The 17,510-nt window shown below is 33.0% G+C and overlaps 3 protein-coding genes across 3 annotated transcripts; all 3 read right to left on the reverse strand.

Annotated features, from left to right (window-relative positions):
- Nucleotides 1-364: 364 nt before the first annotated feature.
- On the reverse strand, nucleotides 365-8,977 carry LOC119837245 (pro-cathepsin H-like). The gene is made up of 10 exons (XM_038362798.1): nucleotides 8,536-8,977; nucleotides 7,670-7,793; nucleotides 6,818-6,993; nucleotides 6,331-6,444; nucleotides 5,546-5,681; nucleotides 3,405-3,457; nucleotides 1,981-2,107; nucleotides 1,347-1,528; nucleotides 840-950; nucleotides 365-498 (listed from the first exon to the last, which is right to left on the reverse strand). Exons 1-10 carry the CDS (start codon nucleotides 8,975-8,977, stop codon nucleotides 365-367), a joined length of 1,599 nt encoding a protein of 532 aa, XP_038218726.1.
- A 1,762-nt stretch (nucleotides 8,978-10,739) lies between these two features.
- LOC119837336 (zingipain-2-like) lies at nucleotides 10,740-12,789 on the reverse strand. The gene is made up of 7 exons (XM_038362924.1): nucleotides 12,624-12,789; nucleotides 12,362-12,488; nucleotides 12,119-12,148; nucleotides 11,788-11,969; nucleotides 11,531-11,650; nucleotides 11,024-11,129; nucleotides 10,740-10,818 (listed from the first exon to the last, which is right to left on the reverse strand). Exons 1-7 carry the CDS (start codon nucleotides 12,787-12,789, stop codon nucleotides 10,740-10,742), a joined length of 810 nt encoding a protein of 269 aa, XP_038218852.1.
- Nucleotides 12,790-13,653: 864 nt separating this feature from the next.
- Nucleotides 13,654-15,644, reverse strand: LOC119837424 (ervatamin-B-like). Its single transcript, XM_038363039.1, has 5 exons — nucleotides 15,200-15,644; nucleotides 14,861-14,990; nucleotides 14,212-14,393; nucleotides 13,882-13,992; nucleotides 13,654-13,787 (listed from the first exon to the last, which is right to left on the reverse strand). The coding sequence occupies exons 1-5, from the start codon at nucleotides 15,642-15,644 to the stop codon at nucleotides 13,654-13,656; spliced, it is 1,002 nt and encodes a 333-aa protein (XP_038218967.1).
- Between the last annotated feature and the right edge of the window lie 1,866 nt (nucleotides 15,645-17,510).

Raw genomic sequence — 17,510 nt, forward strand, 5'->3', positions numbered from 1 at the left:
AAATTAAGCCTGTCGCAAGGAAGCTAGCTTCAGTTAAAATCACGTCGCTAAAACTCCATGAGATGGATTCCATATTAGTATGTATGTTGGATTATGTTACAAATAAAAGTATTTAAAATGATTACCTAAATCGAAAAAAAACGTTCTTGAGTCAGTACAGATAATTGAGTATATTTCTAAGGAAAGATACATATATACATAAATTATTTATTTACATTATAGCAACACGAGAAAAGCAATATCTTCTTGTTTTAATAATTATTTCGTAATAATCTATACCATAGACAATTTCAAATAAAATAAAAAAAATCACATTTTTTTCTAAATTCAACTTTATTGATTTTGTTGCTGTGATCAAATTCCACTATTCGACAGTCGCGCTAGCTGCATAGTCTCCAATGTTGCAAGCGTGCTGGCCCATCACCATGCGGTAGAAGCCCTGATCGCCCCACGTGGTACCCCATGAATTCTTCAAGATCCAGTAATCGTCCGTGCCGTCTGCGACAGAAAATGATTTATAAAATCTATTTTCAATAGTTATATGGTAGTAGGCTAGTTGTTGGTAAAAAGGTTTTGTTTTGTGTGATTTTAAAGCGCTTATAGATTAATGGAAATCGAATTCCCTTTTTCTCTTACTAGTATTATAAATGCGGAAGTAACTGTGTCTACCTCTCCGTTTGTCTGTCTGTTTGTTTTTTCTCGACTAAGCCAGTGTACCGATATAGATGAAATTTAGTACATCGTTTAAAACCCGGCAAAAGACACAGGACTGTTTTTATTACTCAAATCTTATTTATGATACAGTATATTTCATAATGTAATAAACTAAGTGAATGTACCATTTCCATAGCCAATAAGAAGAACAGCATGAAGGCCTTCGTCACACGAAGTTGTGGGTTTAAAGATGGACTGTCCTTGCAAAAGCATAAATTCTTGGTTAACCTCTATGACTGCAACAAAAACATTTAAATGTAAAAAAAAGCTTCACATTACACAAAAAAATCTGATTTAACGATACCTAGACCAACAAGAAAATCAAGATTATCTGAACATCTCATTTTGGTTATATTGATTGTCTGTTTCATTACAATACTGTCTTCAGATTAATGAAATTATAATAATTTCATAAATATTTCATACCTATACACTTCTAATCCTATCTCATTCCTTATAATATTAAGTAGTGGGTTCCCAGAAGACTTTTTCGTGTTCCAGCACAATAAAGTGCATATAAATGAAATAAATATAGTATACTGTTCGGCTGGACAATATTCCGCAGGTTTGCAGATTAATGCAATGCAATTGCAATATATTTTGTATCAATTATGTATGGTAATAACACGTACCTACTGAAAGCGGTCCATATTGAACCAAAGCGTCCTTCAAGCTTTCTTCATCTGAAATTGATATTTGTTGGCCTCCTGTAACCCTGACTGCTATTCTGCTACGGTCCAAACTGCATTGACCCTGGACACCTGCATATGGATAGTCGTCTTCTCTCATCGACCCACCTTCCGCAGCCAGACTACTGTAATGTTTAATCTTTGAGTATGTATGGGTTGTTGTTTATTCAAATTTGGAATAAGCATCTTATTGTTTCTATTTTCATTAATGATTAATGTTTCTTAAAATTTTAATTTTGATTTATTTTTATATGTGATTTAAATGCGTATTTAATGCTTTTCTTAAGTTTTTGAGATTCCAATGAATCCATGTATTTTTTCCAACTTATATTATACTTTATTGCACAAAATGAATAAAGTTATGTATATAAAGTAAAAAACACGAACAAATTTTGAACAAAAAGCGGGTTTATTTTCTCCACTGAACGAAACACAACGTTTATAAAATTTGCCTGACTGAGATGAAGAAGTTTCTACGTGTACAATGGTACGTACTACGTACACAATACTTTGTTTAATTCCCAAATAATATAGATATGTTATAAGGTAATTGATCAAATTAAAGAAACAAGATTACTTGAAAACATCGTGCGGCCAGCCTCCATAACATCCATGACTAGTGCGATCACAATCTATTATCTGCTGTTCTGACAAGCTTATTGCCTCAGTGTTGTGAACTTTGGCGTACTGTCCTTCAATATTACCTGGGAAAGGGTACATCATTATTACACCTGTATATCTTAATATAATATATAAATTGGACACCGAAACCACTCACTCAACCGATTTTTAATGAAATTTGGCCCCAAGTGCAGCCTGATAAGACTTAAAAGGTAGGATAGTTTAAATTATTTTAATTACGATAAATTGACGCGTAGCTAGTCTTATAACAAATAGTAATTTTGTTTAATTCTTCTAAACTGTACACAAGATATATATAAAAATCAATTGCTGTTCGTTAGTCTCACTAAAACTCGAGAACGGCTGAACGGATTTGTCTTAAATATCCGTGTAGGGAAGGTTTAAAAGGTGAGAACGATGGGGAAAATATGTCAAAACAATATCTATGACGTTACGAAGTTCGCCGGGACAGCTAGTTTTTTTTATATATTTCATGCTTACCGATAGAACTGAATGCATAGCAAGATCCACAGCGTCCTTGATTTTTAACTTCAGTCACATATCCGTTCTGGCGATAATCTAGTGAGTCTGGTGCTTTTAAACCAGAGGGTTCATATATGATAGCATTTTCATAGCTTATATTGCCTCTTATTCCCAAATAATAGTCTGAAAATTCTTTAAATGTAAAATCGGTGAATTGTGTTATTCCATATGTTTTGACTTTATTGTTTTCGTTTAAATAATTGATTCTAGCCAAATTCTGTTTAAACACTTCGAAACGATGATCGCTTTTGTCATCGTCATATATTTTATAGAATTTTCTATTGAATTGTTCAAAAATTGCTTCAGCGTTGTTTAAATCATAATAATCTTGATCCAATAAATCAAATTCTGAAGATAAAACCTCAGAAGCAAACACAGTAAGTAAACATATAATATACAACATTTTTATTGTATTCCACATTAATTTTGAGTGTTCTTTATATATGTTTGGATCAGTAATTTTTAAAATATTTGGTTGAATGACAAGAATTCATGAAAACTAATTAATGTTATTAATTACGTAATAAAACTATTTTATTATTTGGTATTTACATTTTATCATCAAATTAACTGTTAAATAGTTTAATGTTCATTCCAGTGCATTCGCTTTATTTTATTAAAGGATTTTGAAGTCACAAACTTTAAGATTCTATACAAATAAACGCATATATTATTATAAGTGTAATAATTACTCGCAGGCTTTAAAAATCGTTAAAACGCAATAAAACATTTCTAAAAACGTTTATTTTAAAAATAATGACAATGAGAACATTAGTTATACCTACATGTTTTAGAAAATAATACAAGATCCGCTCGTGCCGAGGTGACGGGGAGTACCAACGCCGCCGGTCTGAACTACCCAGGCTCCAGAGGAAATCCTTTCTTCACCTCTGTCATTGGTGTAATTTTGAGTTGAATTATAAGGTACCATATACCTTCCTCATTTTTGCTTTTGTCAGCCCGCCTGGACTGGGGGGCAATTCCTTGCCTCGAAGTGCCACTGTAAAACTCGTGCTGTGACTTAATATATTCACTGCAAATCTTTCAGCGAGTTCTGCACCATGTAATGAATCCTGTTTTCTTCATTATGTTCAATGAATCTTAAATAATTAATAAAAATAACAGTGGAACCATGATGAGCAAATCTATCGAATTCTTAATAATTCGCCCTCTGTCCTCACCCTTCCAGTGGGTACTTTTAATTTTCTTTAATAAATCAGCGAGTAGCAATTAAATATAAATGAGCAGCTGCGCCTCGCGGTTTCACCCGCGTAAGTCCGTATCCCGTAGGAATATCGGATTAATAAGTTGCCTATATGTTATTGAAGTGGAACTTCTTTAGAATCGTTGTGATTTCAAACCTGATGCAACGGAAAAACGACAGGTAAGAGACACAAATACAAAAATGTGTAGAATGAAGCCGGCAAAGAATGAGACAGAAATATACATACTCTTTTATTCATTCTTTTGTCGATTTACTGAAGTTTCACTTCTATCCTGTGTTAATCGCACAAACACCTTTTTTTCCAATTGTCCAGCTATCTACGTACCAAATTTCATCGCAATCGGTTCAGCAGTTTTTGCGTAAAAGAACAACAAACACACACATATCCTTACAAACATTCACATTTATAATATTAGTAGGATTAGTAGGATGTTACTATTACTACCTACCAATGACGGACATGCTACTCTAAACATTATTAAAACTTCTCACGACAATATAAAAATATGTTTTGCACTACACTACAGTAGATTACAATCTATATAATAATACTAGCTGACCCGGCAAACGCACTTCCGCCTTTCTCTTATCATTTAGGGATATTAAAAATAGGCGTTGGATGATACTCAGACCTGTCCGATATGCTCACAAAATATCATAAAAATCGGTCCAACCGTTTCGGAGGAGTAAGGTAACTTTGTTGTGTGTGGTGTGGTAACATTGTGACCCAAGAATTTTATATATATATAGAGATTATAAAGCTGAAGATTGTTTGGTTGAACGCTCAAATCTCAAGAACTTTTTATTTCCTCTTTTATTATATCCTTCAATCAGTATTTATTTTTAAATTGTCGCAAAATTTTTAAAATGCGAAATAATAGATACTAAAAGTTTTATGTATTTTACGCAACTTCTATGTATGAGTCTTTATACATAGCTTATCAACTCTTGGATAAAATTTCTCTAACTTAACTGTGTGCGTTTCTAAATATACGAGTATTATATAACGAGGGTTACTGGTGTGGGTTAGTGGTTTGGGCTGTATATATATATATATACAGCCCAAACCACTGGAACAAATCGGGCTGAAATTTGGCATGCTGATAGATCTTATGACCTAGGCATCAGCTAAGAAAGGATTTTGATAAATACTACTCCCAAAGGGATAAATTAGGGGGTGGAAGCTTTGTACCATGGGAACTTTTTAAGACCCTGCGGGCGAAGCTGCGCGCAACAACTTGTTTTTGATAAATATAGAAATTAAAAACGGTTAATAAGACTAGGTAATAAATAATGCTGATGAATTTGTTTGTACGCGCTAATCTCAGAACCACTTAAATTATAAGAAAATTTTTCCATGAATTATCTGCTTAATTATTGTTGACTTCTTTTACTTGGTATTTGATTTGTGGTGATTTTTTTTTAATTTTCATTAAACCCTTCATCAATTTCTTTCAAAATTAATCACTCAGATTGAACATTAACTCAAAACTTTTTATATGGTAGGTAAATTAAATAAATCGTTCACTGTACATTAATATTTATTCATGCTTGAAATCGTTTATTATCATTTGAATAAAATATGTACGTTCTAACACCAATAAACCTTAATTTTAGTATACTAAAACACTTTTGAATCATCTGTTAAGATAATTCAATCAAAATCGGAATTTTTCCCTATGACAAATCACCAGAAAATACAGTCATATGAAACTGTGTAAGAACTTCTTTAACTGCTACGCCAATTAATTACACTCGCGTGACCTCAGCGAGCGCTGCGTAAGTGCCAATATTGCAAACTCCAAAGCCTCGTAAGAGCCGCATGTAGCCCTTGTCACCCCAGCCCGTCCCCCAGGAGTTCTTGATGATCCAGTAATCATCATCGTTTTCTGGAAACAGAAGGCAGTTCACAATTATAGCAGAAGTTTTGAGATTTGCGGTTGTTATTGTTGCCTTGGGGTTTATAAGAGAAGGGAAGCTTGTAAAGTGTTTTGCAATGTAAAGAATTATGTAATGGGAAAATGACTAGAAAATGTTAAAATTGTGAAGACTTTTTCTGTTTAATTTAATACAGATCTATCTTTAGTATCGTATTATTTTCATAGCTCTTTGAAGGCACTGTTGTTGTATAAAAATATACATATGTGACGTATTAATTCGAGCCTCTATTGAGGATAAGAAAATAAATAAATAAATAGGCCCAGTCTGTTTACTTTTTAAACCGGAAAAATATCACAAAGAGAAAGAGATGCGAAATACATCAGCCCTTTATCAAGTCTCCATTGGATGCCACTGCATACTTCTTTGTCCTACTGTGCACGATATTGTTCATATTATCCTGTGGAATCGCAAGTATTATATAAACATGACGTGTTAATGTACTAAGTGCATTCCTGTAAAGATAGACGTACTCTCTATTCCATACGTCCCATATTTCTATGACAGAGAAGACCAACTCAACTGAGATCATTCATAATACCATTTACAACTACGTCTACATTATAGTAAATATGTATAATAAGGGATTTAATAAAATACCTTGTCCGTAGCCCACCAATAGTACTGCGTGATTGCTTTTGGATTGAACACAGTCAACAGGTTTGTAAACCCGGCCATCTTTAATATGCGACATTCTATGTGTGAAAAACATTGCTGAAATTATGTTTAAAATTTATTATGTTAATATCGATACTTAAGAAACCTCAACGTAATATTTTCATTATGGAAAAAGAGCAGTGTCCCAAAATTACAAAATAATTAATAAATACTTAATAAATACATATGATTTTGCAAATAACACCAAAATTGTATTTTAATTTTCGATTAACTTATATTCATATTCTTATAAGCTTTTCTTTTTGCCAAGCTTCACCTATATGTTTAAATGTACCTAACCGTCTCCTTCAGAGTCGATTTTGACCCACTTTAAACGGATAGTTTTAATTACGACTTAATACTGAAGTTTGAATAAAATTTCACTGTATTGTTCCTGATTAGGATCACCAGGATTAAATAATGTCCTTACATATTGAAAGGGGTCCATAACTAGCCACAGCCTCTTTCAAGTCGTCTTCGTCCAAATTCTTAAAAACTGTGAATTTCTTTACTTTTACGACCGCTTTCCATCCTTTAGCTCTGCAGAATCCCTGACGCTGGACGTATGGGTAATCTCTTGAAAGCATCACACCGCTCATCAGGGAACTATAATATGGTAAGAAGAATTTTATTTCATTATTAAATGGAAATATTTAGAGGTTTTTAGGTTAAATTTAGTTTGAGATCTACTTATTTTCGTGTCAGGGGATTGACGTACTGGGCAACGTAAAAATTATTGAAGAATGTGATTAAAGTTTTATTAAAGATTTTTTTAGACCTTGATCCAGACGATAGCTAATAATAATTTCATTAGTTATAAATTACTGTTTGGGCTAAAAACTTAAGCTGTGTTATATTTTCCCAGAAATGGGCGAGGACGAGACTCTTAAAACGAAACAAAAATAATAGATAATGAACATAATATATTTTAAAAAGAATAATGTGTCATTAGGGTTGAAACGATTAACGAGCATATATATTATGCTAGAGAATCAATATGTTGAAAAACAAGTTTCTAAACAAAAGTATATAAATATGGTTGCCTTAAAAGTAGTATGGTATCTATCTATGGTATCTATGGTATATATTACTAGAAATTTGGTTAAATCAATTGTGCCCTAAATACTGATGTCGGCTGCAAACATACAAGCATAGAAACAGACAAAAATAATAAAAATAAGCAAATTAGGATCTCTACGTCTAGAGAGTATTTAAATTATAATATTAGCCTAGTTTTCAAAATATTACTATTTTTTCATTAACTTCCTTAGCAATAAACTACCTGAATACATTATGAGGCAATCCGCCCTGGCAGCCATAGTCCATAGTATCACAGTCAAGTGCTTGCTGCTCAGAGAGGATTTTAATTTTATGATACTTCATCGCGTAACGGCTTTCTATGTGTCCTATAAAGTACAATGTAATATTTTAATCTTACGAGTACTTACTTACTCTTAGAGAATAACTTTTCATATTCCATACGTTTACAAACGTTCTAATGACAGGCAGTTTGTGTTATCTCAAATAGATATTTACGTAACGTCATGTAGTTCGAACATTTATAACAATTGAATCAAATGAAGTGGCTGTGGTTGGGTTATGATGAATAAATGTCTTGATATGGACATTTATTCACCATAACTACTTCTACAAAAAAAAATCTGTTGCATTTTGCTATTTCATAATAAAAATGGGATCAATGGAAATTTACAATACTGAATAATTTCACATTTTAGAAATTTTTATACAACAGAAAAGGGTCGATCTCAAGGCGGGATCTGAACCCGCGTCATTTTTGCCATACCGAACCGAAAGAGTAGAAGATATTCGATTGCTGAGCGGAATCACGGGTGGTCGAGAGGCGTTGCTACGTTTTGTCAAAATGACGTGGGTTCCAATCCCGCCTCGTGATAAAATTCACCCGCGTAAGTCTGTATCCCGTAGGAATATGGGGATATAAACTTATGGGCCTATGCCTATGGGCTATTCCAGTTATCCAGCTATCTACTTACCAAATTTCATTGCAATCGGTTCAGCAGTTTTTGCGTGAAAGAGTAACAAACATACACACATCCTCACAAACTTTCGCATTTAGAATATTAGTAGGATATGAATGCTATAAAACTAAAAATCAAAATTCTTATTTACCTATAGCGCTAAAAGCGTAACACGATCCACACTGCCTTTGATCCTTCACCGGTGATACAACGCCGTACTCACGCCAATCGACATTTTCAGGAGACGTATATAACTGATCACTCTTAAACTCAACAGTTTCAACATCGCTGATGTTGCCTTTCAGACCTAAATACTTATCTGAGATTTCTTCGAAGGTGAGATCGGAGAACTCTTGCAAACCGTATGCCCCGGGGTCTTCGATATTCCATTGGTTTAATTTCTCCAATGTGTCTTTGAAGACGCTTAAGCGATAATCATATTCGTCTGGTGCGTAATTTTTCTCATATCTTTTGATAAACTGTTCAAAAATAGTTGATGCATCATCAACTTCGAAATAATCTTGATCCAATAAACTGGGATTTGCTAAAACACTTGAGGAAACAAGTAAAAATAATAGCAGTATGGAATACATTATGAAAATGGTTGGACGCAATGTGGTATAAGCTTTTTCTATGTTTATAAAGCATGAACGAAATTTCAAATGTTCATATAAAAATGTATTGATTAGGTAAGAATGCTAAGCTCTCTATGTTGTATTACGCAAACAAAAGCATTTATTTCCACGAGTTAAAGCAACGAATTTGTGAAATTTTTTGGAAAATGTTAATAAAATATATCGATTCAACAGGTAAGTAATACAAAAATGAATAGATCATCTCGGTTATTTTATATGTGGTAGTCGAGCACGTTTCGGCACGAATTGAGCCAGCTCGCACCGTGGAAGTCCACACCCCCACAGAAGACCGGTGTAAAATAGCATTCTGATATGTTTCGTTCGGTGAGTGGGGGAGCCGGAGGCCCATATCCTTTTCCTTACCCTTCCCAGTCCTTTCCTTTATTCTTCTCGCCAATCCTGTCTTATTCCCTTCCCAATTTAAAGTCGGCAATCCATTTGTAGAGGCGTAAGGTCTGCAATGGAACTTACCTAACCATGGGCGGTGATAGTGCTTACCATCAGGCGTCCCACCAGCTCCATTGCCGACTGTGACATAATTTTCTGTCTGTCTGTATGTTTGTCTATTTATACGGCGAAAAATTTATCGAGTTGTTTCAGAAATTAAGCGAACATGCGTAGATATCTTTATAAAAAGAACTTTCTTGTATAGTTTGTTTGAGATTTCTATAATAAAAACTATTCTTTATATTTTCAAACTTTATTGGTATATTCGAGTGTCACATGTTAGTTACCATTCTTCTCCGAAACAGTTGGACCGCTTTTTGAACTTGACCGCGGAATTTTGTGAACATATTATCGAGTAGATCTGAGAATACGCCAAGGTCAATTTTTAATACCCTTGAATGATAAGAGTTAGGCACAACAGTGTTTTGTCGGGTCAGATAGCTTACTATATTTATTAGTTATAGGCGTGAAGAATAGACAGAGAGAATTACATTCGCATTTATAATATCAGTAGGATTTGGGCTTTGAACTTTGAACCACAATTGGTTCATTTTTTTTGTATGATATACATGTCATAAAAACTGGTAAACTACAAAGACCACAGCTAAGTTTTTGTCATGAATGTCACGTTAAATAGAATCTTGGATGTAACTGTGAATTCATTGCTTCAATCCATATTTAAGTATTACTCTTTAGTTCGACTTAATAATCTGTTACTGATTATGGTGCTTACCAATCATAAATCAGTTCATCAATTCGAACCCAATATTTTAAGTTAACTTATACGAATGTTTACGAATAGTCATTTCATCGCCGCTATAATCAAATGTAAAGAAGTCTGTTATTTCATGTTTCTTGTTGTTACCAAAGCATTGTTTCGATGTTCGTTATAATAATTCCAGTAAAGTGTGATTGATTAAAATGAATTATTATAAAAAACACAATTTTGAAAGCTATATTTCAAATATTCAAATATTTCCACGTGTAATGCATGAGTAAATAATAATATCGTATTATAGTGAAAAGAAATATCTTTTAAGGCCCTATACGTATATTTTTCTTGATAACATATTTCAATTTGAACATTCTTTCATTATTATTTTATTTGATCCTTCTTCATTCAACGATCTGTACCTATTTAAATCTTCTTCCAACACAAAATCATTTCATTATTGTTAAATATAAATTTGAATTTATCTTTATTGTGATGAATATCGGCTTGATAAGCTACTACATATAGCGACTTGCAAAAGGACGTCCCCCCTTGACGGGATCACGAACCTCGGCTTGGGCTGTCGCATGCATGGAGGGGGCCGGAAGGGCCGTACTCGGTGGTGCCCATGTGAACTGCTCTTAAATATGAGACGCATATAAGGGTAATGTATATTTTAATAGCATCAATAGCATCATCAAGTGTACACCAAAAAAAAACCAATTGACTCGTCTTTAAAGTTTATTATTATAATTCCATTGAAGCTAATAGTCACCAAATAACTCAAAAACGTAATAATTGCTATTGGTCTTCAATTCTAATTTACCTCGGCCATAGCCACATACTTTCCTATAAGGCACGCATTAGATCCTCTCACAATACGCATATATCCCCTATCGCCCCAATGAGTGCCCCAGGAGTTCTTGATTATCCAGTAATCATCATCGTTATCTATAAAAATATTATTATACATAAGCATTAAAAGTTTTTCTGTTAAAGAAACTCTTTTTAGAATTGTTAACAGGATTATTACGATTTTGGTAAGGCCGGTTTGTTAACCACTTTGTTAACCACAATTCTATTCAATTATTCCATTCATCTGTACAATTTTCTTTATCCACATAACCACTGTTCAGACACACACACGCACACACGCACACGCACGCACGCACACTCACGCAAACGCACACACGCACACACACACCGACAGTATCTGTGAAGGTAAATATCATTAGAAAACCGGCACGTCCAAGAACTATGAAAAAGACTAACTTAAACACTAAGGTCAAAATATTAACTTAGTATGGTAATAAGGACATTGTAGTGAATATATATATTGTGTTCAATTTCACCTCTTCCATATCCAACTATGAGTACAGCGTGGTTTAGAAATTTATGTGTGCAGTCGTGGGATGTAGGCTTGTAAACCCTTCCAGTTTTTATATAAAACATTTTTACCGTAAATTCCATAGCTAGAATAAAACATTAAATGCATGTACATTAAAAAAACATACTGAAACAAAAAAAATTCAACTACTACCGAATACTACGTCCTTCAATTAAGAATCATATAATTTTCCCCATATTATACGATAGTACTCTTAATTACCAATTGATATGGGACCCTGATTAGCTACTGCGTCTTTCATATCCTCTTCTGAGAGATCCCAAAAAAATTTGCTTCCCGTCACATTAACAATCATTTTGCTACTGTCAAACATACAGTCTCCTTGCATGCCTTCATAAGGATAATCATCTTCTCGCATTAAGCCCTCTTGTTTTATTAGGTAGCTAAAACAATTACAACATAGTATTTAATTCGCACCTTCATTTGGTATGAATTTAAAATGTACGAGAAACTGATTCCATTTTTATCAAAATTTTACAATAACGACGTAAGAGACACTAGAGATGAATTGCTAGTCCATCAGCACACTGACCAGTTGGAGTCCTCCATAAGCCCGAGGACCCTGGGTATACGTAAAACCATACCCATATAAAAACCAACATGACAATTCATATAAAACACAAAATTATCAAAGATGTAATAGAAAGAAAATATCATTCCAAGCTACCCCATATCATGATTTGTTGCATACTGAGCTTTAAGAGCATACCTTATTACCATTTACCTAACTAATGAAAGGAGAATAAATAAAATTGAGTATTAGAAAATAAATTACTCGAAGACACCGTGAGGATATCCTCCAAAGCAGCCTAAATCGTACGGATCACAGTCAAGTACCTGCTCCTCTGATAAACTTATCGCTGGTATATTGTGCTTCTTGGCGTATATCCCTTCTATATGCCCTGTAAATAAGCATCAGTAGCAATTAATAAAGCCGAATAAAAATATATCCATTTAAATGTTAATTTTATTAAGTATGTAAGTAGGATTACACCACAAAAAAATTCATAAGATATTGATTTTATAACATTACTCACCAATAGCACTAAAAATGTAACAAGAACCACAGCCTAATTGGTTCTTCACTGCTGTAACGTAGCCATAATCTCTCCAGTCTATATATTTAGGTGCATCACTCAGTCCTTTCGTATATTTAACGTAGCCTGTTGTAGGAACCAAATCTGAATTAAAGCCCATATACATTTTGGATACTTCTTCAAACGTGAGATCAGCAAACCCGTTTACTCCATACGTTCCAGGATTTTCTTCGTTCCATTTATTTATATTTATCAAGGTCTCCTTGAAAAGACTTAAGCGGTAACTGTATTCCGTTGGAGAGTATTTCTTTTCGTACCTTGCGATAAATTGTTCAAAAATTGTGGCTATTTTGTCGATATCATAATAATCTTGCTCTAGTAAGTCATATGTAGACAAAACTTCAGACGTGAGTGTCAATGAGAGGAAAAGTATCATAAACATCTTGGTGAAAGTGCAACCGCAACTAAGTAATTATGAAAAGTGTATTTTAATTTATATGAATTTATGGAATTCTAGAATGTTCATATACAAGCTGACGATAAAGATGGAATGTATAAATTGCTTAGCAATAATGAACATAAACATATTCATCATAAGAATTAACGATAACACTAAATTGGAATGTTTTTTTTATTTAGATTTACTTGCCAACAAGTCATTACTCTGTTTTGATTTTGATTAATCAATAGTAAAGGAACTTATTAGATTTTTACAAAAAAACTAAACTGCCTTCTAGTTTAATTTTTAGTTTTATAGCATTGAAATGCTTTATAAATGAGAAATTTTGAAAGAATAGAAAAATACCTTCTAGTTGTCAGAACCACACGGGAGACATCATTTTTCAAATGAAACAGAATCATCAAAATGGGTTTCTCAGTCAAAATTTTTAAAGTGATAAACAAAAAAAAGCAGTCGAGTTGAGAAGCCACATTTAAAATCATAAAGAGGAATTATATTTCAAAACGGCGCATAATGATATTGTGGAAATGAAACGAAACTCAGATTCAAAACTATATAATCTAATTACTATTATTCTATGTCCGCCATAACGACATAGTGGCCAATATCGTAGGCACCGATGCCTCGCCTCAAGCGCACGTATCCTCTGTCACCCCAACGACTACTCCAGGAATTCTTGATAATCCAATAATCTTCATCATTCTCTGAAACACACGTTCACGCGATTTTTATTATTATATTCATAATACTATGGTACCACCAAACGGAAGAAACGCAAAAAAAAAGTTATATTATTACCTGTTCCATATCCCACTAGTAAAACTGCATGGCCTCCGGTAGAGTTGTCATAATGAGGCGTAAAAACCTTACTGCTTTTAACATATCGGAATTCTTCTGTGACATGCAGAGCTAAAAATCAATGGACGTTTGTTTGAGTTTATTATTTGAAATTTTTAATAATAAGTATTAATACCAACACATGCCAACAAGAAATGAAGACCAAATACATAAACGAGTTTAAAATAGTAATCTCACTTTTTTATATCGTAAAACTGATAAGTAAAGCAAAAAATACGAAAGTTTTATATTATCTTTATATTCATGATTCATAAGTGATTTGATCCCTACCAATTGACAAAGGTCCATAAGTGGCCACTGCGTATTTCAGCATCTCTTCACTAAGCAATCCTTCGAAGCTGATGCCTTTAACTTTAACAATTATATTTTTCGTATTCAGTTTGCAATTTAATTTTTCGCTTACGTATTTATACCATTGTTCTGGCATTAAACCCCCGTGCGACGCCAAAGAACTGAAATATTGGTGTTAAATTTGATTAGAATATAGACAGACACTCGTAGAACGTATTTTTTATAATATAATAATGGAGAAAGTTGTTAAATTAGATACACACACACATACATACATTCCACATTATTCATTCACTCAGATATAATATATCCATTAGTAGAATAAGTATTTTATATATTATATTTATCAAAAAAATCTCATCATTTCAATAAAGTCCATAATGTTCATTGTTATCTTATAAATGTAACTGTAAAATTCTTGGGGGCCTGGTCACCCGTAACACAATTATTTCATACTTACCTCGGGCACCAGTCTCTCACAAATGTTAGTATTAAGCAATAAGTTTAACAATATATTGTACAGATACTCATTTGTGATGAGAGAATAAATGAATGAATTTTATATTCTTTAATTTAACGTGCGGTTTATTTTTTCAATGTACCTTGTCTAAATAAATAAATTACTTACATGATAACGTTTCCTGGTAGTCCTCCATGACACCCATCATCTAATTCATCACAATCGAGTGCCTGTTGTTCGGAGAGAAGTATCTGGGTATTGGGACCATGCTTCAACGCGAATTGACTTTCGATGTGAGCTAAAATCATGCAACCATAATACAAATTTTATCATCTAAGGTGTCTAAACAACTTGTGTTTCATACATTGTAAAATAATTATTTTTTTAAATAAATTTGGCATAAATTGTTAACAAAAAACGATATTTTACAATGGCCTTAACTAAAAGAGTTATACTCATGACGTCACAATGTCAGAAGTTTCTTTTTGAAGGAGTGTAAATTCTTACCAACAGCACTGAAAACGTAACAAGAACCGCAAGTCTGTTGATCCTTGACCGGAGTAACTACACCGTAGTCGCGCCAATCCAAGTATTCTGGTGGTCCAGATCTGCCTACTTCATCTATTTCCAGATGTATGGGTTCACTACTAAAATTTCCATTAAACCCCAAATATATTTGTGAAAATTCCTCATTCGTGAGGTCTGAGAACTCGTTCAAGCCATACGTTCCTGGATTTTTCTCGTTCCATTCATTGATTTTCCGCAAACTGTCTTTAAAAACGTCTAAACGATGTTCATATTCATCGTCATCATATTCCTTGTTATATTTAATAATAAACTCTTCGAATATATCCTTTACATTGTCCAAGTCATAGTAATTTTGATCTAAAAGAGTGTACCTTGTGAAGACTTCAGTAGATAAAGCGGAGAGTAGGAGTAGTACCCAAAACATTGTGACTGGTTGTTTGAGTCAATTGCTATTATTATGTGGTATCTTCTATAGCTTATATACTAGGAGAAATATTTAACATACGCTCATAAAAAGGTTAATGACAATTTTGGTATGGCACAGTTGTATAATGACGTCAAAGTAGCAAACTTTATGACGATGCAGAATAAGGTATGTTATAAGCTATAACATATATTGGTGTAATGGACCATGTTCATTTAATTAGTCTTTGTCTTTGCGGTAAATTTTTGACATATATAAAAATCATCTTGCGTCTTGGTTCCATTTCTGCTGTAGATGAATTAGGAATGTAGGTACAAGAAACGACGAGGGGTTTTAAACAGTATGAAAATAAAATTACATTATAAATACTGTCGTATGTCTTATGTGTGCATTTGTAATTGTATAATAGTACTGAAATACACAAAACTATAAGATTTTTTTTTCATATATCGTAAAAATATCGATGAATATAATAACAATATATTATAAATCTATGTTTATGTATAAAGGACCCTTAAAAACAATTAAAAAAACCGTAAATAGACATTCCACTCACAATGCGTAAAATAAATGTTGTATAAATAGTTTTTATTTTTTGATCATAATCCTTTAGCATAAAAGTACTGACGTTGTTACGGTAATAAGTTGATTCATTAAATATTAAAATAAATATTTTATACAATATAAAGTAATCCTTACACAATATTATTGCGAAAGCGTATTTGTTTATTTGGTTTTTGCCATTGGAGAAAATTTGGAGGCTTATGACGTAGACTATTTTGTAGTGCAGTGAAATATCTTAAACCCACGAGAATTTTCTGTGCCTACGCAGGCGAAGCTGTAGTCAAGAAGCTAGTATTTTTATATTGAAAATACTCTCAACTTCGATGCACAAAAACTTATGAATAAGGTCAGAAGGTACATTATGTTTCACAGTACCTATGTTATATTATTGGAAAAGCAATTTTCACTTAATCAAAAGTTATTGGGGTTTACATTGCATCTATTCTTGTAGTTCTACGTACAGATCCTTATAATTCGTAGGTTATAAGGCATGTTTTTGGTATTTTAGTGTATCTATTTGAATAGAAAGCCTTGTTATTCTGCCATATGTTATCATACCGTAACTAAAAACGTACTTTGTCAAAATCATCTCATTATTGCTTTTCCTTTTATTGGCCTATTGTTTTGTTACTATCTAATTAAGAATATTGTTATATAATTAGCTGTAGGGAATTTATTTGTTTATTGATTTATAGTACATATCACCAAAAGAAAGAAGAACAATTAATTGTCAGTATAAAAATGACCATATCGTTATATATGTACTAAAAGGCGAATCTGAAATAAAGGAAACTTTGTATGCAAACAAACAGTAATTGTAGAAGTATATACGACTAGCTGCGCCCCGCGGTTTCACACGCGTAAGTTCGTATCCCGTAGGAATATCGGGTTAAAAAGTTGCCTATATGTTATTCCAGTTGTCCAGCTGTGTACGTACCAAATTTCATTGCAATCGGTTCAGTAGTTTTTGCGTGAAAGAGCAACAAATACACACACACATCCTTACAAACTTTTGCATTTACAATATAAGTAGGATAGGATGTAATCATTTGATATATTACAATACCCTAATTTCATAAGTATTTTGTATGCAAGAAAGACCACAAGGAAATAATATGGATGAAATAAAGAAGTACTCATTCAATACAGTATATATTAATATTTCACAGAAATAAGTGATTATGTTTAGAAATTAAAAACTTTTCAACGGATTTTAAACGCGATTTATTCATTATATTATTAACCCGACGTTTCGAACACTTTACAGCGAGCGTGGTCACGGGGTGTCTCCCGCGTATAACC

Source organism: Zerene cesonia, chromosome 1 (genome assembly GCF_012273895.1).
Source record: "Zerene cesonia ecotype Mississippi chromosome 1, Zerene_cesonia_1.1, whole genome shotgun sequence".
NCBI classification, from domain to species: domain Eukaryota; kingdom Metazoa; phylum Arthropoda; class Insecta; order Lepidoptera; family Pieridae; genus Zerene; species Zerene cesonia.